This window comes from Dermacentor albipictus, chromosome 1, assembly GCF_038994185.2.
Source record: "Dermacentor albipictus isolate Rhodes 1998 colony chromosome 1, USDA_Dalb.pri_finalv2, whole genome shotgun sequence".
In the NCBI taxonomy this organism is placed as follows: domain Eukaryota; kingdom Metazoa; phylum Arthropoda; class Arachnida; order Ixodida; family Ixodidae; genus Dermacentor; species Dermacentor albipictus.
In genome coordinates, this window is record NC_091821.1 from 354,307,974 (window position 1) to 354,334,166 (window position 26,193).

General features: G+C 43.6%; 1 protein-coding gene across 3 annotated transcripts in view; it reads right to left on the minus strand.

The window, feature by feature from the left end:
• Positions 1-251: 251 nt before the first annotated feature.
• Positions 252-26,193, minus strand: part of Schip1 (Schwannomin interacting protein 1) — a 123,266-nt gene continuing 97,324 nt past the window's right edge. For all 3 annotated transcript variants that reach the window (XM_065452189.2, XM_065452191.2, XM_065452190.2), the window contains 5 exons: positions 16,068-16,382; positions 14,354-14,659; positions 11,287-11,398; positions 6,874-6,973; positions 252-5,075 (listed from right to left, as the gene is read on the minus strand). In XM_065452189.2, coding sequence (XP_065308261.2) covers positions 4,994-5,075; positions 6,874-6,973; positions 11,287-11,398; positions 14,354-14,659; positions 16,068-16,382 — 915 coding nt within the window. In that variant the 3' untranslated portion in view covers positions 252-4,993. The remainder of the gene's footprint in view (positions 5,076-6,873; positions 6,974-11,286; positions 11,399-14,353; positions 14,660-16,067; positions 16,383-26,193) is intronic.

Below are 26,193 nucleotides of genomic sequence, written 5' to 3' on the forward strand. Positions count from 1 at the left end.
GCAACGTCATCATACCTAGCCTTGTTGCTACACATCAGCAAATATTGCTCTCTGTTATGATGTCATGTTAATGTTGAAGGTCACAGCTTTAGCAGCACATTAAAGTACCTTCCAGGTGTTTCCCAATCTTCATACTTACTAAGTGCGACCCTTTTGCGTGCAAGAAGCACATGGTAGAGCTTCTAGAACTTCGAAAATATGTCTCAGTACTCCTTTATTTGGCAAACAGAACATGCTCCAAAACAATTCAGTCCTAAATTAAAAGTACGTTTATTAATTCCACAGCTTTAGGCTGCCATACATGTGCACATGCCATAGGGCGGGCACCACAACAAAGCTCTTTCTTGTCCATAGGCATACATCACTGCATAAGAATATACCAGCGGTACACACTCTCCTGCTCTTTTGCCCTAGCCATATACACACAACACAGATGAGAGCATTCAAAAGGAATATGGACCCTCCCACAGGTGGTCCACTCACTTGGCTTAATAATAAATAGAAATCAAGTACAGGTGAACAGAATGACTGCACACGGAGAACGTTCCCACAATGCCACTGAAACAACTCACAAAATGCAGAACAAGGAGTGGCATAACTGTTGCCTTTGCTGATGACTTCATGCCACAACACTATTGTGTCGAGGATGTTAACATATTAAAAATGCAAGTTCAGTTTAAACTTGCACCGACAAGTGCTGCACGTCAAGCACAGAACTTGCAATAGCTCAGCAAATGTCAATTACCTATGTAGCCTGCACTGGTTTCACGCTGCAAAGAAACAGTGCACGCTCCATGTTTTGTTCATGGTTACTTAGACGACACCTTTTCCTAAAAGCTGAAGTCAATAAATCAAGGAGGCTGCAATGGTCAGACCTACGAGGCCACAAGCTGAGTGCACAAAGAGGCCTTGCACGTGAAACTGAAGCACATCTGCTATGCAAAGATCCAATGCCCATTCAAGGAAACAAAGCAGCAGACAAGAAAAAAAGCACAATGTTCACCAAAACTGAACAGTGGTCACTGACTCATGCAACTCATGGCTAATGTAACATCTTTTTGCAAGTAGGACAATTGGCCTTTTCTATGTTGTCCACACAGCAGCTCACACCCATACACAGCAGGACATTCGGCATGCACACAAAATGAGAAAGCATCCCAAAGCATAGGGATTGAGTACAGGAGGTATTAAATGTGTACAAATGACGTGTCACACAGCAGCGCAAGCAGCAGGGCTGTGCTCTCACAAATGGCACTAAGAAGTGTGGAGTACATGAAAGCACGTCATTGGTACAGGAGGAGAAGCCTCATACAAACACACAAGTGGCTCAAGCATCATTGCAGTAGGCTGCTTCTCTGTACACCTGCTAAACATGCACACGGGTGCCAAAATAAAAGCAGGGGTCTGGTAGACGCCCTTCAGCATCCTGTCGGAGCTTATTTGACAATGACCAGTGGAGTCCAAAGGTCAAGGAGCGCACACGATCTACTCTTTGTGTGTTTTGCTCTCCCTGTTAGCGATGTTCCCACTTAACATGCGCTAGTAGTTGCTGGTAGTGGAATCCTTTGTATCACTTGTGTAGAAAGTTCAGATACAGACACAGTAAATGGGCACATACCGTCTTGAGTACTTAAAATTGCTTGTGTTTCTGTTTTTTGTGAAGTCTATTTTATCTGCAGCACTCAACACAAATACCATGATGCTCACGAGGTGTGGGCGAGGACTAGTCCGCCATATTAAACTGCACTGGTGTCCTTGCATTTTGTACTGGCACAAATGCAACACAAGAGGCTTCCCATAATGAAGGCTATATTCACTTGCAACACAGTGTAAGAAGGACTTCGTGCACAAATTCCAAAAATGATAGTACCACAAGTTGTGAATGACTGTTGCTCAAAGTGACTTCACTCTTTCTGAAAATAAGGAAACCTGGCTTTTGTTGCCTTTTAGTGCATATGCAGACAGTGTCAACTACAATCAGACAAAACATTAAGGAAGACAATAAAAATTTATGCAGATAAAGGATTGCAACTATGTTAATTCCTTGTGCTGAGTCATACTTCCCTAATAATTCACTATGTCAATTCATGTGCTTTGAAAGCATACACTTGCTACTCAACTGTTTTTCGTATGCTCCAACATAATGCTGTGATTTGACCACTCCACTACACTTCCAAAGGAGCTGCTCGTACTCGTGAAGCCTGACTTTCATTTAAGGGCTGCAGCTAAACAGGGCAGAAAAATATGGTACACGATTTACAGCAAATTATGCAAATGCTGTTTCCACGGCACTTTAGAGCACTATGAAATCAAATGACGAATGTGGTAAAATCTGCTGAAGCTTGCAGAATAACTCTGAGCATACGTACTGTACAAGGACTTCGCTAAAATACACTGAATATTATGGGATAACTCCAAAGATACGTGCTGTACAACACCGGTTAGATGTCCTAGCTTGGCTTTCAGTGCAGCACAACGGCGAGTAAACACACTGTGCCCACCACCTACTTCCAGATAAAACGTGGAATAAGTCTGTAAATAACAAGTCTAGCAGTATACCATGAGTACTGTGCCGCTACAAGAAATGCCGTAAACCAGAAGCAACAACCCATTATAGAAGGAGATCACATAGTCTTCAGTTGTCTCGGAGTCATGTTTAGTACATCCACTGGCATCAAGAGCAGTGTAGAACAGGGCAGTGTTTTAAACATAGATGGAACACGAGACAAAAATAAAATTAAAGCTCACTACACTGTCAGTTGTGTCGGTTTCAAATAAGTTGAACACTCTAATAGGTCAAATAGGTCAAGAGGTCAAACACTCTAATATGCTTGTCCACAACAAGCACTAGAACGTTTGCAACAAGCAAAACAGTCCTTTGCTAGCAATTACTGGGACTTTCAAAGAAGCCTGAGCAAGCTTTTTGTTGCCGCAACTTGTAGTACAGCTGCACAGCAGTAATCAAGCCTTAGCCACTTGTAACCAAGTCCCGCAGATGAACCACAAGGAAGGGATTTTAAGGACTTTATATGAAATGTGCGTGCATAAATCATGAAACTGTGTGAAGACTAAAAAGATTAATGCCACTTTTCAGAGGCAAGCTACCTGTATCTATTTTCAGCAAGCTGAATTATACACGAGGATATTGAACATATGTCGCTTTAAGACAAAACCTGCCAAGATGAATTCGCTGAAAAGCTGGCCCCGCAAGAATGTTTGCTTAGCTTTTGAGGGATGCATTATACTGAGCTAAGCTGATGATCATATAATGTGAACAAATTTTCAAATGTCCTTTCATCTTTGCTTTATGGGGAATCTACAGTTGTGCTTGCACAATGCTATCTATATGATGCACTTCCTTTCCAAGCGTCAAGCGTCCTGTATGTAATAACGTAACAAAGTGTTTTTGAAGCATGGAACCAAGTAGCTCTAGCAATAAAGAAAGTAAGGAACACATGATGTGGCTCAAATCACGGCATCAAGTGTATACAACAAAGTCCACTATTATAAGCAATCCTTTGACAATATGCCACAATATGGGTTAAGAGGCCCTGAAACATCTTTCAGCAAAAATGTAATATTTTAGAGCTCCGAAAGCTCTTTGTGGATGTTAAGTTGTCAAGAATCAAAAGTTGTTAAGTTATCAGGAATAACTCGCTTCTTTCTTCACAGAGGCAGCGCAGCAATCTACGATACACATACTTTTCATTACCTTTTACATCAAACACTGCCTTTGTTATACTTTAAGCCAGGCCTCTGTGTACCAGCAGTAAACATAGAGGCTGCAGATGAGCACTAACTTGGCGCAAAACCACAACTCATGTGTTTCCCATCGCTTCTTTGTCCTCCTCCACAACACATTATGTTTACTGCCCATGTGGATCACCAATAAGTTCAAGCAGCTACTTTAGTTAACTTGTGAACTTTCTATTCGTGCCTTAAGGATCGTGAATCGCATGCAAAGATGTTTCAGGTCCCCCTTTAAGGAGCATATTACACAACTGCACATAGCATAATGTTACTGACACTGAGGACTGCTGGCAACAACTGGACACTTCACAACATCAAATATATGTACAATAAGAGATGAAAGAGGGGCTTCAGGAAAACGAGCCCGGTGTAGTGCATGCCCCATTTGTAAGCAGTGGTCCTTATCATGGGCACAGAATTAGTATGGCACATCTCTCCTGTTCAATCAAAAACGTTTGTGTTGCGGCTGCCTTTAAGGCTAGTGACCTGGTCACGTCCGTGCGAGTAAATGGCCCTGGAGAATAAGGACTTGTAAAAAGTGACTAAAAAGCACTTTCACATTCTCTTGCATAAGAAAAAAAGCACACATGCATGTAGTAAACGTTAACTCGCAGTACACTGGTAACATAAAAGTACATTACACAAAAAAAAAACAGTAGCCAAGCATGTAATAACACTAACTTACACTACCCTGGGAACTTGCGGAGAGCAATTTACAAGTCTTCCTTTAAAAAAGAAGTAAAGGAAACAGACAACAAAATAGTTATGTGGGAGACCTGGAAACTTCCAAATCAAAAAATGAGTAATGACTGCTGTTTATGCAGAACTAAGGACTAATGCCTGTCACTGTTGTACAGTGACCTTAACATTGGAGGAAAAAAAAGAAATGGCAACAAAGAGTAAGGATGCTGAATAACGAACTCTCTGGTCAATCACTGTTGGCTTTACCTGACAGTCTGCATGACAGCCAACAAAATAAACCTGCCCCCGTCCATACGATGTTTAAGACAGTGAATGTAAAACAGCGAACACAAAACTGGACATAGTAAGGACATCAGAAAAGTACCAGCTCTCTGCACACACAGTTTTGAGTTCAGTTAATGTGGCAGCAACTGCCGCATGTTACTTGAGTCACAAACAGAAGAGAGGAAAAGGAGGCTTGCTAAGTAAAAAACACAGATTGCAGTGAAAATAATGCAGGCAGGCCTCTCAGTATCCTTCAGAGCTGTATGTGTCCGTCTCTTTATTTCGATGGGATTGTCTTTGCTGGTTGAGAGAGGGACATCGATGAGCCATCACGAGATGCACTCATGTTCTTGGCTCCTCTGTATGGAAAGACAAATTACCACAGGGTCAGCCCCAAGCTTGTGAAGAAACCTCTCACACCATATCCTCTACAAAAGTCACTCGTATGCTTCAAAGCGCCTTTATCTTTGTCAGCTTTAACAAGTGCAGTCGAAACTGCCAGGTGGTAGCTGCTGTGTTGAGGCTGCACCATTGTGGCGATCGACCTTTATTTAGGATTTATTTATACCTAACTTTAAGAGGCAATAAGATATAAGGGGCCGATGTCAAAGTGTACTAGATGTCAGGTGGAACCTGCGACATGCATATTCAGCCCTGTGTATGATGCTATGCTAAAGTCGACTAAGATTTAAGAAACTGCAGTTATGCAGGTCAATATAAATAACCAACTCCAATGCTCACAATATGAATAACCATTCTTGAAAATTCTGTCCACAAAATACACAGCCAAACAGTGTGCAGCTCATCTAAGCAATTACGTTTTTTTAATGCTATGAATCTTAGCAAATTTCATTTGACCGTCATAAGCACTGTAAGCAAAGGAAACTATGCCAAGAAGCTGCATTATATTTGCATTTATGGTGCATATCTTCCATTACCTAAAGTGGTATTCTCAGTAGACAGCTTTCGGTGTATTATCTTAACACAGCATAACATCCATAGGGATGCACTGCTGTAGCAGCAGGCATTCATTTGTGCGACCAAGCTTTGGCTGCCCATTCTGTCACGATTGGTCACAATTAAGCAATGTGAAAAAGTTGCTCACAAGAAGTTTCCACACCCAGAATTTCCTTTCAGAGCATCTTTTATTAGTGGTTCAGCCACCTATTTTGCATTGAAAGTGACACCCCTGAATGGTGACACTGCAAGCGTGGACATTGTAATTTACCTTTAATTTTTACTTTGTAAGGACAAGGTTGCATGAAAAATCAGTCCTTTTTGCTGTGCCACACTCATAGGGGGGTTAAAAACAGCTAATTTTTCTGTTTAAGCAACTACAAATATTAGGATAAAAAAAACTTTTAGATAATGAATTGAATACTATATACTTACAATTTCTCAACAAAGTGGAACACAAAAGTTGTGCGGGGTCTATTTAGCAACAAAAGGCCTATTTGCATTATTTGACATCTAATGGCAGTATCAACTGGATTTTAGCTGGACTGAGAATGTTGTAAATGAGAAGCAAAAGAAAGGTGACCATATCTGGCACACCATGACAATGACAGTAATGAAGCATGTGAACAATATGTTAGTATGGAATATGCACGTAGTCGTACACTTCTTGTTGAAGGAGCTAAGTGCATTACTACAGCATCACACATCACTTTATTGGAACCCAAACATGGTGACATTCGCCGAATAGTAAATTGCTTTGCAAAAATCAAGACAGCAAATTCATAGGAAACCTAAGGAGAGACATGCTTATTTAATAACTGTAAACTACTGTAGGCAACCGATCACCTCCATGCATTGCCCTGGAAGCTGGTTAATCTATGCAACAACCGTAGGTATGATGCAGAAAAATAATTAAAACTAGGCTCAACTTGTATCAGTTTTTCTTGATATATACTGAGAGAACTGTTATGCCTGATTATTCGAACAGAACGAATATTTGACCATTTCAAACAGTGCGTATTCTAATCGAATACAAATTTAATAGTAAAGACTATCAATTCATATTTGAATTCATATTCATGTTTGCAAACCCCTACACTAACTACATGGTGTACAATATCTATATAGTTCACAAAGGTTTTAAGAGCAGAAGTTATCAGGAGACACAACATCCTTAATGTAAATAAGGCATCCACTCACAGGTATCGTGTCATGTCTTCAATATCAACGAGCATGGAGTCCTGCTCCATGTGAAGGTCATCTCTCTCCAGCAAAAACTTGACCAGATCTTCATTGTGGCCTGTGAACAATAAAAAACAAAAAAAGAGTGATTACTTGCATTTTTCTAGCATTACACTGATAATCTGATAAAAATTTTTTAAAAAAGAGGGGGGGGGGGGCAGCCGGTGTCATGCCAGTTGCCATCACAATACTGCAGGCAGCTCCAAACATGCAGCTCCAAGCAAAAAAGGTGCTTCTTTCGGAAATTAAAGGTGATATGATATCCATTTATTGAAATACTTCTTTCTCTTATATGATATCAAATATTGTATATTGTAGAGAACAGTTTTCTCAAGGAAAACCAGGTACTACAAGACCACATAAATAGAAGCTTGTTAATAGACACAACTATGGTATTTTGGAGAAAACGAATGACAGGGGCGCTCGAATCACACTTGCTAAGGCCTCAGAGCACTGGAGTGAGAAGGAATAGAAAACTCAAGCAAGGCATCAAATGTGTTTCTGGTGCAGCAAAACTAAGCGAAACTAAACTACAACAGCAAAACTAAACTAGGTAAACTAAACTATACCTGCTGCACCAGAACCAATTTCAAGCATGAACCAACAAGCCCAACGTCGTATTCTGCTCAAGCAAGGCACATATACTTCAAAAAAAAAAAAAGTTAATGGGGCAGGGGCATTGGGGTTTGTATTTCAAACCTCTAATGTTGAAGGAGGAATACACAATACACACGCGGGAGTTAGACATATGGTATGATAATTTACAGGTGCATTCATGTTGTAGATTATACAAATGAAGATGAATGCACCTTGAAAAAATTTTATTGTAGGGTTTTACATGGCAAAAGCACGATAATGTTATGAAGCAGGCCACGGTGAGAGACTGGATTAATTTTGACCAGCTGGGGTTCTTAAATGTACACCTAAATATAAGTACACAAGCATTTTTGCATTTTGCCCCCAACGAAATGCAGTGGCTGTGGCTGGGAATCAAACCCCCAGCCTCGTGCTCAGGAGTACAGTGCCATAGATACTGAGCCACCTTGCCAGGTCGACACAAATTGTAGCTCTGGCAACCATCATCATCAGGAATACTGATTGCTCTGCGAAAATCAGAGGCAAGCAAAGGGGTCAGCTGCAATAAACTCTGTTTAATCCTGTTTTTGACAGCTCGACCTCATTTATTCAAACTCCAGAAGGCCAGCAGATTGCTAGAACAGAATCCAAAACTAGAGTGATTTCATCTAATGCAAACTACTGTGTAAAGTGCAAATCAACAGATCATAACTGCAGTAAATGCATACAAAGCTACATCAGGGGTGGCTTCAGACCAATGTTTCTGGCTGTACAGTACTGCGACTTCATTCGCGAATGAAATCAGCCCAGTTAATGAAACTAGATATTTAGTCAAGGTATGAAAACAGGAAGCAGTGAAGCACATCGGTATGCAAGCTTCTTCAGTATGCCCAAACCACAATTTACATGAGTTTGCCAAGTATGAAAGTGGCACCCCTGCTCAAATCCCAAAAGTGTTGACAGCATGTAGCTTAATACGGGTGAAAGCTAGCAGGTCAGCAATCTTAGTGAGATGCAGTGCATAGTGGTCTACATCAACGCAATCGCCAAGAGTTATGCCATAGACTTACTCATTTTGGAAATGATTACACACCTGCCTAGTTCATATTCTCTGTCATTAGAATTAACTGAGTTTTTTTCTAGTCACAACCACATAAACAAACAGACAATGAAATTGGAGAGATAATAGAAAAAATTAATTGTTATGCTTAATTGAACAGTAGAATAATTTACGGGTTTTAATGGCACAAGGGCATCTCCGGCCAAAGGGCACCAAGTCTATGGATATATTCAACGATTTATAATATAAATACAAGAATCAGACCATAATCGTAAGCATGTTGAAGTGTGCTATATAAAGGAGCAAATATTTCCTAGTGACAAAGATATAATACGCCTAGTTAAACAATGCTGTTAATATTATATCAAGTATCTCAACCGTGGGCGAGTTAGAGATTTCAGTGACTATGAGCGATCACTTGTTATATGTTATATGCTATGTATGTGTTATGCAGATTACTTATAGTTTTCAGTGATTATTAGCGATAAATTTTGCCTCGAAGCCATCAGCAAAGTACTTTCACCATGCGAAAAGGTGCAAGACCTCGAGGCATGCAATGCCTCTGGCTCCTCACGTTTTGTGATGGAGCATGGCGGTTTGGGTTGTAGTACACATTGTTTAAAAAATGGGCATTGGCGAGGTACTGAAAAACTCTGCTGGCACTTAACTAGGGTCATGGGATAAAAATAATGCAAGGTGAGGTGGTATATTATGTGCGTAAAGTTCTTGAAAATGCTGTACTCTTGCTTGGTGAAGTCTTGGGCATTCAATTAAGATGTACTGGACTGCAAGTTGTTCTCCGCATTTTGCACATATGGGTGGTTGTGTGCCTGTCGATACGTAAATGTGTGTTGCGTATGTGTGTATTATATGTAGCCTGCACAGTGTGGTTTAAAAAGAAATTAGATTATGGGGTTTTACGTGTCAAAACCACTTTCTGATTATGAGGCGCGCCATAGTGGAGGACTCCGGAAATTTTGACCACCTGGGGTTCTTTAACATGCGCCTAAATCTAAGCACATGGGTGTTTTTGCATTTCGCCCCCATCGAAATGCGGCCGCCACGGCCGGGATTCGATCCTTTGACCTCGTGCTCAGCAGCCCAACGCACAGTGTGGTTTCTGTAGAAATAATAAGTAAAAGGAAAATGAAAGTGGATAAAATACAACTTGAGGCAAATTGGAGCCCATCATATTAGCATTATACATGCAGTGTTTTTTCAACTAAGCTACCGTGGTGGTTATCCTATTGTCCACTTTCTTGGGTATTTGTCTACGTGTACAAGATTAGACCTGGGAGTGTTGGCTGGTGCCGTTCACAGCCATGGCAGCGGATGTCGAACAACCTCTTAACCGCAGATGTCACATAGAGCGTAAACTTAGGAACTGGCAAGCTTTTCATTGCGCAGAAATGCATGAGCACTTGCTGGCAGTCACCAGGTGATAAGTGGCACACTGATAATTCTGATGTGATCAATTAGTAAGACCGCTTTGCAGCACTGCACTTATCCCACAGACTTAATGTATAAGGGTGACCAAAATCGGACAGCACCTACACAACCGCATGCTAATTTGACCACTGAGTTGAGCAGAAATACTAGTTTCATTTTGATAGCATCACTGGCATGGTCATCGGCTCTGTCCCTGATGCCTCCTTGAAACCGAAACAAGTGAAGCCTGGTTGATTTATAGTCACCATACATGTCAAAATCGCCAGTCAAGCTAAGCCATTAAGTTTAAAAAAAAGTTAAAGCTACATTTATGGTTTGTCATGCGAGTTTAGGGAGTCCAGCACTTGTTCATTAAATTGTTGAACGGTCCCAAGCCACTTAATTAAGCAGTTTTAAGTAGTTCCTAATGCCCCCTCTATGTCTGCGCCGATGAAGGCACACTGATTACATGAAGGAAGCACAGGATAATGACTGCTGCAAAGAAACCTGCGATCATTCAGGCATCACACATCGGTCAACTTCTGTTGCGTTGTCAGGAAGTGGATATTCAGTGTATGCATTGGCTTAATTTGGCCTATTGTCCTGACAGTGTGGTAATGGTTGAGATACGGACTGACAAGGTCACAGGCAAGTGTATGTGCATGCAGTGTATGCATTGACAAACTAGGGCAGTGTTCTAGGACGATATCCTTCGAAGATAGTTTCACTTTCGCAAGGCATTGCGTGACTAGTCTAGTAAACGCGGTGATTCGGCAAGTTGGTATACTTTGCAAGTACAGAGCTTGAGTTCTCTGCTCTCTTCTTCCTGTTGTATATTTGTGCAGTGCTCCGTTCCTATTCAGTATTTGCGTGACTAGTATTTGTGTGACATTGTGATAGGACAGCACGCTTATCGTTTAGCCAAGCATGCCATCGCTCAAAGCCGCCGATGCACCTGACAATAGTAATGTGAAAGTGAAAGTATCTGGGTTATTAAATACCCAATAGGTTATTATCTGAGTATACAGCACCTTTTTTTAGCCACTTGCAGAATGAAGACGCCAATTACCTGCTGAACACAACACTTCAGCCAACCGACAATTCAGACTTAAAAATGATCCCTGTCAAGTCCGAATTATCGGGTGACAGCTAAATTTCATGTTGTCAAAATGTATGTAGAGAGCTTTTAATTGGTTCAGGGTGTGATGGTATTAGCAACCAAAGCACAGAAGATACAGGCTTGCTTATGCGACCATAGCTAAAACTTCAAACTGGCCATTTGTATAGAAGACATAAGGCATACTCACTTTCAATTTGTGAGTGGAGGTCATTGACAATCACTTGCAGCTGTGCCACATTCATGTCATTCAACATCTGTCGGCTTAGACGGTGACGACTGTCAGGAAAAGAAATGCCAACCTGGAATATAAAAATGTGCAAACTCAGACACAATTCGCGGTCACTAGTTGGAATTTGTTGGTGCAGGGGTAATTGGAGATCGCAGGGAGAGACATTCATCCTGCAGTGGACATAAAACATGATGATGATGATGATGATGAAACTCGGATACAACTCAGCTCCATGGGGCTTGCCAGGCACTGGTGCCAATGTACACAGAAACACATGACACTAGTATGCAACAGAAGCAGTAAGGATGAACTTGGCCCCTATCAAAGATTGAGCACACTGCCATTTTATAGAAGCAAGCCACTGCATATAATGTTGAATTCCAATGGTAGATCGCGAGCGCTCGGCTGGATCACGAACGGAGCGCGTCACTCCGACTGAGATCGCTCTCATCTGCTCACACCATATCTGCAAAGGGAATGCGTGCGCTCCTGCGGGGGCACTTAGTACAGGAAAATCAAGTGAGAGGGCGCTAAACAAGCGCTTGGAGGTGCAACCCACCACCCCATTTCACTGTCCGTGTCAGTAGAATCATCACTCGACTTGGAAATCGTACTGTCTGAGTCGGAGCTGTCTAGGAGCGCGAACAAAATTGCACGGCGCGAAGCGGCGTCCACGTTTCCCCATGTCCGTAGCTGCCTGCGACCGGAAACAGGCGACCATGACAGGAAGCAGAGGCGGGTGAAGGAAATACGTCACGAGGACTTCCGGTCAAATCTGCCGATTTCGGCGGAGCAAATATTTTTGCTCCACGGAGCAATCCGGGATTAGCGGCTGGTCCCAATCTGCCATTGGAACACACAGCTCATGCTCCCATTCTGCCATTGGAATAGGATTGCTCCATACAGAGCAGAAAAACGATCTGGATCTGCCATTGGAATTCAACATAAGTTTCTATGTGTAGAATTATGCAGTCTTCCACCTGTTAAACAAAGCAAAGTGAAGGAGAGTGTGTAGTTACAGCACCACATTTCTCAATCTCTATTATTTACTTTTCAATGGAGAAAATGATGCAATAAGAAAATTTAATGTGAAATAGACAACTCCTTACTGGCGCAAGGTTTGGGTATGGGCTAGTTGGTATTCCATTGTTTCAAACATCACTTGCAGCGCATACAAGGACAAGGGACTGAATGAATGATGAAGACGAGCGCTGGCAACATATGTCAGAGGCACCTATGTTTGCAACTACAAATGCGGCTGCCCACACTTTCAGGTGCTAATGCTGTACCCAAGGGTTTAGCACTTGTAGAGACAAGGACACATAGAGCAGCACAGCTAGACACATAACCACTGACCCTAATAGGGACATATGGTTATGGTAGATATGTTGACACACATGACTGCATGTCGCATTGACACAGCAGCGATGTGCATTGATGCCATTGTCATAAACATGTTTCAGTCACAGTCAGCGCTACCATTTGGCTGTGACAGCGAAAAGGATTTGCTTGACTTTCGCATGCTGCCCTTGTAATTGTGGCTGCTAATGAACTTTTCCTAAGCTTTTAATGCACAGTTTTGCCATGTTTAGTGCATGGAAGATATCACAATGAAAAAAATTTTATGAATGAATCGGAGGAAATGGATGCAAACACTGTGGCTGATGAATCTCAAGATTCTTGAGGAAAGAAGAGGATGATCCAAATGCACCCCATTCAAAACATCACGCCTGTTTCAGTTATTTGGCAGGACATTTCCAGGAATCAAGGTACAAAAAGGCCACTGTGTAAAAAAATGAGTCACTAGTCACTTCCTGTCATACAGTCACTTCCTGTGTGCATACAAATGCACACAGGAACATGTGCTTGTTAATAACCGATTTTATGCACATGCTTAGCTCCTACAACTTTACACTCTCTAATAGTAAGCACTTTAGTGGCAGCCATAATGAGAGAACCGGTCCTGACTTAATTGTGCAGTTTTATCGGAGAACTGAGCATGGGGCCCCAACGTTTATGATCCTTGGAGGACAATACATGAGGCAAGTATGTAAAATAATAACCGCGCCAGGCGTTCTGCCCTACCTGTGCCACAATAGCATAACAGGCTTTGCTAATCACATCAGACTGAAAGTCAGGGTATTAAGGAGGGAGTATAATACACTGCACAGGGGAGTGTGGAGAGCAAGGAGATTCCACTGCATAGGTCTTGTTTCCATAAATATATACAAATCTGTTTCAGAATAGAGGTTTTGACAAAGACTATACTGACTATGAGGTGTGTGCACATAAGCCAAAGACTTATGCACAGCTATCTCCCACAAGTCTTCAATGCTATAGACTTCTTCATCAAGAGGAGAAACAACATTCTTCTCTCTGGACTGTTGTACGCGAGTACAAAGGCTTTGTTTCTGCCAAATAACTGAAACAGGCATGATGTTTTGAATGGTGTGCATATCGACCATCATATTCCTTCCTCAAGAATCTTGAGACATTTTAAAAAGACTTATAAGCCACAGTGTTTGCACCCATTTCCTCTGATTCTTTATATTTTTTTTTTCATTGTGATATGTTCCATACACTAAACATGGCGAAACTGTGCATTAAAAGCTTAGGAAAAGTCAGTTCATTAGCAGCCACAATTACAAGGACAGCATGTGAAAGTAAAACAAATCCTTGTGCTGTAGCTTCTGCAGTGCTTTTGAGGAGGGTTCACGCATGTTTACAACAGCCCAGAGATCATTATGGCGATGCCCAGGAAGCTCTCACCAGAAAGGTCTCTACATGCCATACACGAGCCTAGAGATGTTATCATTGCAAAAAGAAAAAAAAGAAACAGATATGTCTATCATCTTTGTTACGAACCAAGATTTCAAGTCCACCATTAATGTTCAGTTCTTGCCATAATGTTTTATGGGTATCTGTATTTTGTATTTTTATTGTATTTTTTTCTACTCCTCTCTGTAAAGCCCAGAAAGCATGCAACTAAACAAATAAATAAATGAAACTCCACAGAAGCACTCACAATGTCGGCAATGGGCGACTTCTTCTTCTGCTGTCGCTCCACTTCCATCTGCATGCGTGCCATCTCCTTGGCTTGCGCCAGCGCTGCTCTTGCTTCAGCCTGAAGCCGTGCCTGGCGGGTGGCGAAGTCCTCGCCCTTCCAGGTCTCTGAGGAGGATTCCTTCTTGGCCTCGCCGCTGCCATCAGCCTTCTTTTGACGCCAGCTCTTGCGCCGGTTGAAGAAGAAAGATGGCCGCTTGGGAGCTGCTTCCTCCTGTGAGCCCCGCCTGACGGGAGGGCTGGTGCACTGGGCTGGCTTTGTGCTGGTCTGCAACATGCACAATATTACTAGATGGAATGGCTGCACCAATAGTACAGTACAATCCACTTATTACATACATAATCAACTGCATAATGACCATCATATTTTTTAGCCTAATTAAGATTTGCACTGCCTCAGGTTACAACAACTAGTAGAATTATGCATCATTAACGGGTTCGTGTGAACCTGGCGATGTTTTTTGTACATCAATGCTTCTGAAACAGTATGTGCCCTCATTCTTTACACGAAGGCACGTTGGCAGTATTTGCAGATGAAAACGTTTTAGTCTAATTGCAGACACCAAGTTAGCCCTTTAAATTACAAGCGCCGAAGATACTGACATTTCTAAATGCATTGCATACGTCTTAACACACTTCTAATTAGGCTTGTGTTGTAACATCATCTAAGTGTGAAACACATTAGAAGAAAGTGGTGGAATACCTGTGCACTAGTTAGCAATGCCGGTGTGTGGTCTTATAATTAGTTCTTGTCTTTTGATGCTTGTGAAAGTAATGATTCCTATCAGACAAGTTCCTGAGATTACTGGGTGTTTTCCAAGGACAGTTGACTCCTGTTAATTCGACCTCACGTATTTCAACTTTTTGCTTAATTTGAATGCACTGAAACGTCCCAGCAAGAAACCGTGCATTGCTAGAGAAAAAAAAACTTGTTTAGTTTGAACACGGAATCATGCCACTTCAATTATTTCGACCCTCACTGGTGTCCCTGCCTGCATGCAGCCATTGCTGAAAATACAATAAAGGCAGTGCAACTGCTTCTGTAGGCGAGAACCTGCTTAATTTTTATCCTTTAGTGGCTGACACTTCTACCCATGAAGTCACCCATTCCCATTTGTTTTGTGCAGCGTCATGCCAAGGGTGCAAGGGCCCGAAGGCACGTGAATGGAGTTCTTGGGTGCTCTTCGCCGCATGCTGGTTAGGTCTTGCCTCAAGGCCAAAAAGCAAAAATGCGTTACAGACTACTCCAAGCAATAAAAATTATTTGAATTGGTTCATTTCGTGACCTTTTGTTAATGCAACCTTTCGGATAATTTTACCCAATTTCGCAGTCCCACAAGAGTCGAATTAATGGGAGTCAAATGTGCATTGCATGCAACATAGTGGATTTTGTTCTTACACTTGAAACAATTTTCAGAGTTCAGCTGTGAAATTCAGATTGGCAGTCACTGCAAAGCATGTTGAAAAATTTGATTTTCATTATGTTCTGGTGCTGTGTGTACTTCATAAATTTTCAGCTGATAGAATTCATTTGTGCCTGAAAGGATTAGGTACCATCAACTTAAGGAAGCAGTTTTTCAGGGAAAATGTAGGCAGTGAGTTAAATTGTTGCCTAAGGTATAAGGCTCATCCAAATCAAGTACATAACAACATATAAAACTTATTTGGCCACGGACCTGCAGCAGAGAGACGTCAGAGCTTGCATTCAGAAGTCCATTAGGGAGCCCGACAGAAGAAGTGTTGGCATTCCCTTGCTGACTTGTGGCCTGTTGAGTGCTGCTGTCTTCCTGGGACTGTGCAGTGGCCCCAGCTAGCTCTAAGGAGTCCAGTTCGGCAGCAGTTTCGTTCATGAAGCAGATCTGCAGGTTCTTGCTTTCTTGTAGCCTCACAGCAAGACTTGGTTTGCGATTGGCGCGCTCAATACCAAAGGACTCCTCCACATCTGTGTCCATGGCCAACTTCTGTCGAATCGCCTCACGGTCATTGCGTCTCTGCGAAAAAGAGAGATGGTGCAGGTACTTGAGCTGACAGTAGGAAACATACGGAAGAAATGAGCATCACATGAAACAATCAGGAAAAAGCTGGACAAAGTGAATGCAACAACACATCTCGAGCTGCATTCTGTAAATTGATTCAGATGAAATCAAAACAAGAAACAGGATTTCCTACAGTTGTTTAATTAAAACAGATGACAGCACTCTCATCTTCAACACACCACAACCAGGGCCGGAGCCAGGACAACATCAAGGGGACTCCATAAAACAAATAGAGAACAAGAGATGGGAGGTCTTCACTGCCTGTTCAATTTTGTCAGCACAGAAGTGCAGCATGTCTGAGGGTGAAGTCAGAATCCCAAGGCATATGCCAGCAACTACAACACCTATTTCACATTGACAGTAAACCTTGGGACTCAAGTGTGTCCCTGAATGACCCAGCACAAGCAGTTTTGTGTGGGTCAAATGTTTGAGAAGCATTACTATAGGAAGTTCTCCCATTGCACTTCAGCAGTGTTCACCACTGTATGACAAGGTGCACATACTGTGCACGTGCACTTTGATGAACACACCATGTGCTCTTTTTTTCTTGTGTGTACAATGCTCAGCGATTCAAATGCGATAATCTGGCTGGGTGGCAGTACATGCCGAGCACCAACAAAAACTTCATTCCTCCAAAGCTGCCATTGGCTTCGTTATCCCTTTCATCAGCAGTACATTTCATGAGTTAAAGCATTTTATCTGCCTAAACTCATGCTCACAAGTTGATATGAACAGTCGCCCAATTCAAGGACACTATTTTTGTTGGCCTCACAGGCGTAGATCATAGATGGAATAGCATCTGTGTTGTGTAGTCTGTGCGTCCGTGCCTATTTCCTTGTCCCATTATCACTTTCTTTTTTTTCGATCTCCAGGCTGTCTAGTCTTAACAAGATGAGCCATATACAAATGTGCATTGAGCAGCTGTGCCCTCACAGTTGTGCGTCAGCATAATTATATAAAATAATTATTTTTAAACTATGCACAGCAGATGTAAAAAACTAATCAAAGGCGTGTAGACACCACTAATGCATCACAAAGCAACCGCAAATATCTAGCACTTGTAGTAGAGAGAAACCCTGTGCCATGGAAGTGCACACATGACAAATAGGCATTAGCAAATGCGAAAAAAACAAAGGGGGGGGGAGCCTATTTCTGCCAACTAGCCAATGTATCTGCCTTATTGCTATATGACCGTTGCTGATTGATGTTTTGCACCTGCTCTGATTATTCGGACTTCCCCACGGCACTGCCCCATTCTCCATACACACTGGTGAATACAGAAAGGGAAGGCGGGCCCTGGACCCTGCCTGAGGTATGCTCATGTACTTCAGAACCAACAAAGTTCAACAAGTTCTTTCTTTTTTTCTATGTCTTCTTTTGTCTGCTCAAATATTCAGAGAATGTGCATCTCGGTGCAGGAGTGATGCAATACATACGATAAACCACAATTTGGCACAGCATTTAGCAGCATTTCCCTCGCGGCACAGTTTGGCGCACCATTTCCATCACCTTCGTCCCTCTCATACCCTAGCTCCGCCATGTGCCACGGAATGTATGAGATGTCTCTTAACTATATGACTTCCTGTCATAACCCTAATGTGCTGCTACATTTATGTCTGTACACATAATCATGATAATATGGCAGAAAGCACTGCATTGATTATGAATGCTTTGATTCTTTTTTACCTGACATCGTGCTGCATAAGGCAATACGTTGCCAAGTGGCAATAGAATATAAATAAGCTGAAACGAACCTATGGTGGCAAGATTGATAGCACTGATTGGCACACATTTAATAAAATTCTGTCGAGTATAATGGTGCCACCTACAGCAGCAGTGGAGCTGAGAAAGATGACTTCCAGGTGGACTCCTATATACAACTGCAAGACGGTAGAAGTGGCTGACTCTAATAAAATAAGGAACCCATGTCTTTTAGCCTAGACTCCTGTTATGTTTGACAGTTGGTAAGTTCATGTCAATAGCTGTAGTTTTGCATTAAATAATAGTATAGTAATGCAAACGTAATTTGCTCAAAGTAAATTGCATCCAATCTTTATCTGAAAATTTTTTTATCGCTGTATACTACACACTGGTGTTAAATAGCATACCTACTGTAGCAATATTCTCTGCTGTAAAGTTACTAAGCATGCGGTTGCAGAGCAAGGCAGTACTGCAGCTGCATGTACAGACAAGACAAGATATGAAGTTATGAGCACTACCGAGTGGCAGCGACAAACGCTAGAAGTGATTGTGGGTTTCTTTGGTCTGTGGTGAATCATCAAATATATTAGCTCTTCATTTGACGGAGAAAAAATACAGCTCGATAACTCTGATATTCAATTCATTAGAGCAATAAGCGCATCTTTCAGTACACATGAAAAAGGAACCCACATGTTACCTGCGGTTAGTTGCTCAAAAAAAAAAAAGCTTAAATGAAGGAAGGAAAGAAATGAAGGAAAAGACCAGAACCGCTTGTATTTAGCACCTACTCATTACAGCCTTCCTCAGATACGCAAATAAAACTTCTTCCATAACGAATCATTTCGTGTTACCTCGACGGAGTCGGCATCGCCGAGTAGCTGCACGATGTTGTCGAAGAAATTCCAGTCGTCTTCGTTCCGAGCTTTGCTCGCTTCCGTCCGAGCCGGCTCTTGCCACTCTTCTTCCGAAGAGTCATCTTCGTCGGAATAAGCACAGTTGGAGGGAGGATCCACCTCGTGAGTCCTCGAACTTAAGCCAACGCCGCCGAAGTCCTGCTGGCGTATCACGTCGTATCGCATGCTCGCCGGCAAAAAGGACCTGCCGGATTCGATTTTGTTCCAAACGCCGCCAAAAACGCTCTTCATCGCTTGTCTTTTCGCTGGGCGGTATAAGTACAACAGCAAAAATGCAACACGTCTCCAAGCAAGAAGCGAAACTTGGATCTCGACCAGACGCACGCCGTACACGATCAAAGGCGGGGGACAGCAGTGTCGAAACACGACGCCACCGGGATGCGTGGGATCAGGTATTCGCACGAAGTCCCGCCGCGCCTGCTCGCCAGACACTTCGATGCATTTCTTCCTGTGAGCTGCAGCGGGTGAGCTTGAAGATAGGAGTCGAGAAGCGGATCACGGAAACACAGAGATTGAAGCCGTGGTGGTGGGTCAAAAGGTCACAGTTTTTGACAAGTGGGCGTCAACTTGTCGAAGTCATTCTACTCGGGCGTTTCTCTTGATGGGATGTCTTGGTAGCCCGACGACGCATTGTACGGACATACGATACAGTCGGTAAACTCGAGATTACTTCACAAACAGTGGGCTCGCATAAAACAATAGTTTACGTAGTTCACGTGCGGCTGCGGTATCTGCTACGAACACGCTATAAGCAAGGTGTAGGGAAAGTTATTTGAGTTATCCGCGAACAAAAGAAACCTGTAAAAACGGTTCCGCGCATGGGCGGAAGCCTTCCAAACCATGAAACATCTCCCGCCATCTATGGATAACCTGCAAAGATGAAAAGGGGCGCGGGTGCCGCGAAATTTGAATGAAGCGTTATGTCCGCAGATTCGGTCACCCACTATTACTATCGACACACTACAAGGGCGACGCAAAGCATAATCGTTCTTTAAGTACCAACAATGCTATGTTTCGTATTTAAATATACTAGTAGGGTACCACGACAGCGATGTCACTTGTCCCACCAAGCATCAGCCATACATATCTCATGGCTTTAGGAGAGGTCTTCGACGGGACAGGGATTGAAGCATGGCGACAAGAACGTGGTCTTAATAAACAGGCGCAAACTAAAATTAATTGGAAGAAATTGAAAGGCAGAAGGGACGAGCGGTGCTAGGTTTCTGCGCGACTGCCACGTCGGGGCATGCGACAACATTACAATCATAATACATGTTTGTTTTGCCGTGGGAATTAAAGTGCCGATCACAAAGGCAATATTATAAAAGCACTGCATCGTAAACAAAGCTTAACAAGGTGCAACATCTTTTTTTTCTTTTATGTTTTTTTCAGCTATGCCATATCAGGCAAATGCCGCAGGATGAATATATTTTCTTTAGTATATAGCCTTTAAGCGAAAGAGTAACAGTTCCACTGCGACACCGTTATTATGCCAATGTCGTATTATTTAAAGGTGACATTCGGCATTGCCCAATACATTCTGCCTAAATCTGGTATTCGATCTAGTACTAATTAGTTGCCATATTTTACTTCGGAAAATTACGTTACCTTTATATCAGCGATATGAGACAAGCTCCATTCTAGATATCTATTTTCATTACTTCTCTTTATATAGCTGTCCTCCGCCGTGCTGATTCATTGTCGAGAGTGATGGTTTCGCAAGACAAATGATAAAGCTGGGAGAGGGAGGGGAGGGGGATGCATTATGCAGTATCTCTTGATTGTTTTCACTCACTGTCTGAAGCTGTGAAGATAGAAATTTCATGCGCACAGTATATATATATATATATATATATATATATATATATATATATATATATATATATATATATATATATATATATATATATATATATATATATATATCCTCGTGTAAGGATTTCTTAACTCTACCTGAAATGATGGTAGAACCCTGATAAGATATCGCAACCTATGCAGTGCGACAATGCGGCCTGATGGGATATCTGCTCTGGACCTACTTATTTACTAAAACAAGAAAACAAAGTGATGGGAACCATTCAACGAAACCGCTTTAGCTGCGCAGATCACGCGCAGTCCACTCACCTCCTCGAATTCTTCCCCACCTTCTTCGTCAGATGAGTGACACTCAACGTCAGTGAAGCAGATCTGGTACATGGAGGACACATACACGACATCACTCAGAAGCCCGCGCAGTTCCTCCGGGGCTCTCTTGGGTCTAGAAGGCGAATCCTTCCCTCGCGACTCCTGCAGGTAGCTTTCCACTGAGATCAAGGGCACGGGGTCCTGGGAGGTCATCGTCGCTGCCTCCGTCCGCGGCCCGAATCCCATGGCGAGCGAATATGTATGGTGGGGCTGCTTTGCCAACGCGGACACAGAACTCGAGTAGACGGAACGCTTTCCCTTATCGCTGTCGGCAGACGCCGGCGCGCTGCGACAGCGTCGTCGAGCGAAAAACGGGCATGTGTCACACGGGTGATAGATGCACGTCCTCGTCAACAGACGGCTCGCCCCGCTGTGGCGACAGTTTACGCAGGTATCGACATCCTGGCGAGTCAGCCTCTCAGGAAGGCACGGCCGCCGAGACGGGCACTCTGCCGAGGAGTTACAATGTCAGGCACGTTCTCTGTTGACACTTCCAATTACTTTTGACTGGCGGACGATTGTAGGGTTATCTTGTCAAACATGCCGTGATTAACGAAGTACTGCAAAACACAACGCAGTCCGGAACAATCGCATGATTTCAGCATGCATGTTATTGTCCTCTTGCATAGGCGGCGAGCATCTCACTCGGACCGAGAAGAGGAACATTGTACTTATAGCGTGAAGGTGTCTCTTGGCACAAACAGCACATGAACTCGCGGGCGATGGACAACGAGCGTCCGCTTAGAAGTCACCATTCTTCGTTGCCGCGATAATTTTACGAGTCTTCATTTCCTTACAGCCTCTGGTCGCTCGCTTTGTGCAAGAGTCCGGCTTCTATGTACAAGGGCAGCTCCCTGGGTGAGCTAGACGTCGCAGTGTGCCTACGCCTCCGCAAGCACCGAAGATAACGTCACTCTGAAGAATCTGGATCGAAGCCCCGCGCGCAAGAAACGGCAATTCTGCCGGAAATTGGGCGCCCCGGTGTAGCCTTCCGCCCGAAGCACGACACGCCGGCCTTCACCACGCCTCCACACGCGCGGCGTCACATCCGCCCTCTTCCGTGCAAACAGTGCCACTACAGCTTCCACAACCGAGCCTGGAACAAGGGCCGACCGGCGGAACGAAACGACTTGGCACACACAAACCACCACTCGCGCTGCAGACAAGTGAACGGAGCGCAGCGCAGGCTGCGGGAATCGCGCGCACCCGCAGCCAAGTTTTTCGACGACGGCTTGACTGATCAGCGGCAGACGTTGAAGCACGGCGGGCTCGCCGTCGTGCAGCCCTTGAAGGAAACCCTGCGCGGACGTGAATCACGTGGAGGAAGGCGCTGCCCGAGTTCGGAGAGGGAAGGCTGCTGGCAGTACGCGCTGAAAGTTACCAGCGATTGCAAACGCTCCGCTCCTCTCGCTCAGCGCTCGGCTCGGGGGTCTCGCCCCCGCATCCCCCCCAAGCACATATCTCTCTCCTCTCCTAAGCCCGCGCGCTGCTGCAGCAGCAGCAGCAAGCAACACAGCCTTGGCTTCTCTCCAAGAACGCCAAACACAAAACCGCGGACTCTTCAATTGGACGACGACGCGCCCGATGATGAAAGAACGCGCTCGGAATGGAACGACGTCGCGCTCGGAAGGACCGCTACATAGAAGCTCTCCGGCCCTCGCGCTCGGTGCTTCAAGCCTAGGAATTCGAGCCGTCGCCCACTGTTTCCTTTATTCTTCTTTTTCTTTTTTCCCCCAGCAGTAAAGTGGAGGAGGTGGCAGGTCGAAGCGTCACGACGAAGCACGTGGCACGGGCACGTGCGGAAAGACGACACATCGTCGTCGTGTCTGCGAAAAACGAACTGTCAAGGCCACTGCTGCGTGAGGTGGCCCCTGTGCCACGCCGACAGCAACAAACACGTCTCCAGATGTCCCCTGGTTTAGGCTCGGCTGGCTTTCGTTAGTGTATCCATCGCGGATGCTCGCGACGGTGATTAGGGAACAGTACCAGTGCTTTTGTGACTTCCAGCGTGCAGTATTAGATTGGAGAGGACGCGAGAGTGGGAAGATTAGACGCAGAATGCATGCGTATCTACTCAGAGATTCTTCGCACGTTCCAATTTAGGTCGGTAGTGATGATCTCTAGAATCGAAAGGGGTATCTATATTGAGAACAAAGGACGACATGATCGCATGCACAGTATAAACATCACTAATGAACAATACGCTGTTCGGATTTATCCGTACAACTTGCAACATCGTAAAGACCGCAAATCATAACATTATCTTTTTTTTGAAGCGCACTTTTCGTAAGCTCGAGTACTAAATGGTAGTAGCTGGGCATACATACAGCCTTTGTAATCATCATTATCACGTTCACGTAAGGATGGCGGCCACTCCCAGTGATCTCCAGTCACCCTTCTGTTGAAAAACCCTACTATACTATATGCCTGCGAATTTCCTAGTCTTATCGCATCACCTAACCCTTTGCCGCCATTGACGGCGTTTCACTTCCCTTAGTAGCCATTGTGCAGGTCTAATAGATAACGGGTTTTCTCCTCCATCATGGATGAGAGAGAGAGAGAGAGGTGGTTCTTTGTGAAGAAGGGAAAGGCAGGTACTGTCTTTTGCAGCCCTTAAAGGAGCACGGCTCAGCGCCAATCGCGGATGACCCGGTTGCTCCGCCTTACTACTTCCTCTTAATCTCAACCGACTGCCAACTGCCCACGTTTGCTCTCTATTCTACTGTGTTATCTTAACGGTATCCCTATCATTTTCCGTTTCATCGGTCGCTGCGTGGCCTCGCGCTTCTTCTCAAGTCTCGTTCTTATCCCTACACCAAGTTTCGGCCTTATATATGTTACATGGTAGAGAGAGAAAGGGAGATAATAAACGTTTATTGTTGGTCCCAAACGTTTTCCAAAATGAAATTCACCAATGGTTTCCATAATTGTAGCTCGAAAACCCATCGGGCAGCGATCCACTCTGCCCATATATTGTCTCTTTGTGTGTTGTGCGGCTGGGCATCGCCGAAGAATGTGTTTGTTTTTGGGGTAGGCTCCACATTTCGAGCACTTGGATTGCACCTTGTAGTGTATGAAAATCGTGTTTGTAGTTTTCTGTTAGAAGTGTACCGGTTTGTGCTTTCCTTATGATTACTTCTTGGCGTCTGGTTAGTATTCTGGATTAGTATAGGCCGAATACACCGACTATTAGAATTTATTTTCAAGCTTTACCATATAAGCTTTAGTGCTACGTCAATCTTCTATGTACTTTTAATGTTATCACGGATAGCATAGAAGTGTATAGCGAAAATTTATGTGCACATATAAATGTACGCTTGTATATTGAATAATTGCATAGTGGGCCATATATGTGATCTCCCCACAAATATTACTGACGTCGACACTGTTATGTTTGCGCGAGCAACCGACATACTCCTCTACTTTCATTTTCTAGTAGGGCGTCCCTTATGAGCGAAAAAAAGAAAACTTAAAATATCGGGGAGGGCTCGCGCTACCAAGGCATGGCATGCTGTTGAACTGACAACATTGAGCGTATATGTCTTGCCGCAACTCATCATCGTGCACTTAAACAAAACGTGCATATGTAAACGAAGAACCAGCCTGCTGTAAGCTCTCTCGCGTTATATTAAGTGCAGCAATTCTTTCAATGCAGTTATATCCAAGGCACTAGAGTAAAGAAAACCGTGTGCGGGCTTGTGAGGGGCAGAGCGAACGCAACGGCTTCCAGATGTTTACTATCCCGAAACACTAGCCGCGCCCGCAAGCATGGGAAAGGCACCCGAAGACAAATGGATGCAGCTGGTGTACCATGACAGTAACTACAGCAGGGTGGTTCCACGAAACTGTCGTGTACACGTGCGCGTTCTGTTTAAGTGCGCGATGGTGAGTTACCGCGAGATATATGTATGCACTACATGTGGTTAGTTCAAAGGGTATGCGCAGCACCGTTTGCGAAAGCGCCTCGATTTATAACCACGTGCATTGCGAATCTTCATTTTAAACACGTAAGTGATCAGAGGAGGAAACATGTGCTGTTTGATGCCTGAATTATGTGTCCGCAAAAAAAAATTTTGTTGGGTAAACGTATAGGAGGAGCAGAAGTAGTACGTTTTCAATTTCCGGCGATTTCGAGTAAATTGCCTTCCGGAATATGTCCACGCATGTCGGCAAAATGTCCACGGCAACAGTTGAATAGCACAGAGAGAGAGAGAGAGAAAGAGGCTACTTAATGAAAGCTGGAAATGTTTGCCTGACGGAACGCCTAGCATGCTCCTGCGATTATAAATGAAATGCGGTAATGAGTATAATGACACACACACAGGCCACATGACAGACACATAACAAACACAAAACATGCCACGTACAGAATCAAAGTATTTCGCTGAGACCAGAGTCTCACAGAATAGTTAAAAGGCGACTTCGGCGCGAGAAACAGGAGGCACTAACTAGTTCACGATTCAAGTTCATGTTCTATAGCTCAAGGTGTGATGCACCTATATCTCAGTGGAGCAACTTTATTTTCTGACATTTAAAATGCTCCATCCTCCCCGCACTTTTTTTTAATGTCCATGGCGAACAAAGTTGGGGAGAGCGATTGGATTACAAGAAAATTAAATAGTAGTACGAAGTCTGAACAAATAATAAAAAAAAGTGATTTTCTCGCAGAACTCCAAATCGAAAAGTTTAGAGTAACTTATAATTCTAGTGTGCAGAAAGAAACTATGGTGGAGTAGGAAAATGTGTTGTCTTGGCGTTCCATAACACATGCCACTTGATAATGTGTTTTCATTTGGCAAAGAGGTTTTCGGGCATGCCGCTCGAGATGGCGCTCCCAGTGCTGCTGGTATTCTGTAGCCAACTCTCCTGCTCAGACGAACCTGTTAGCAGTGTCACACATTTTTTTAACGCCCCATTTAAAAACAATAGACTAGTGGCAAGCCTGTTATGCCGGAGTGATTGCTCGT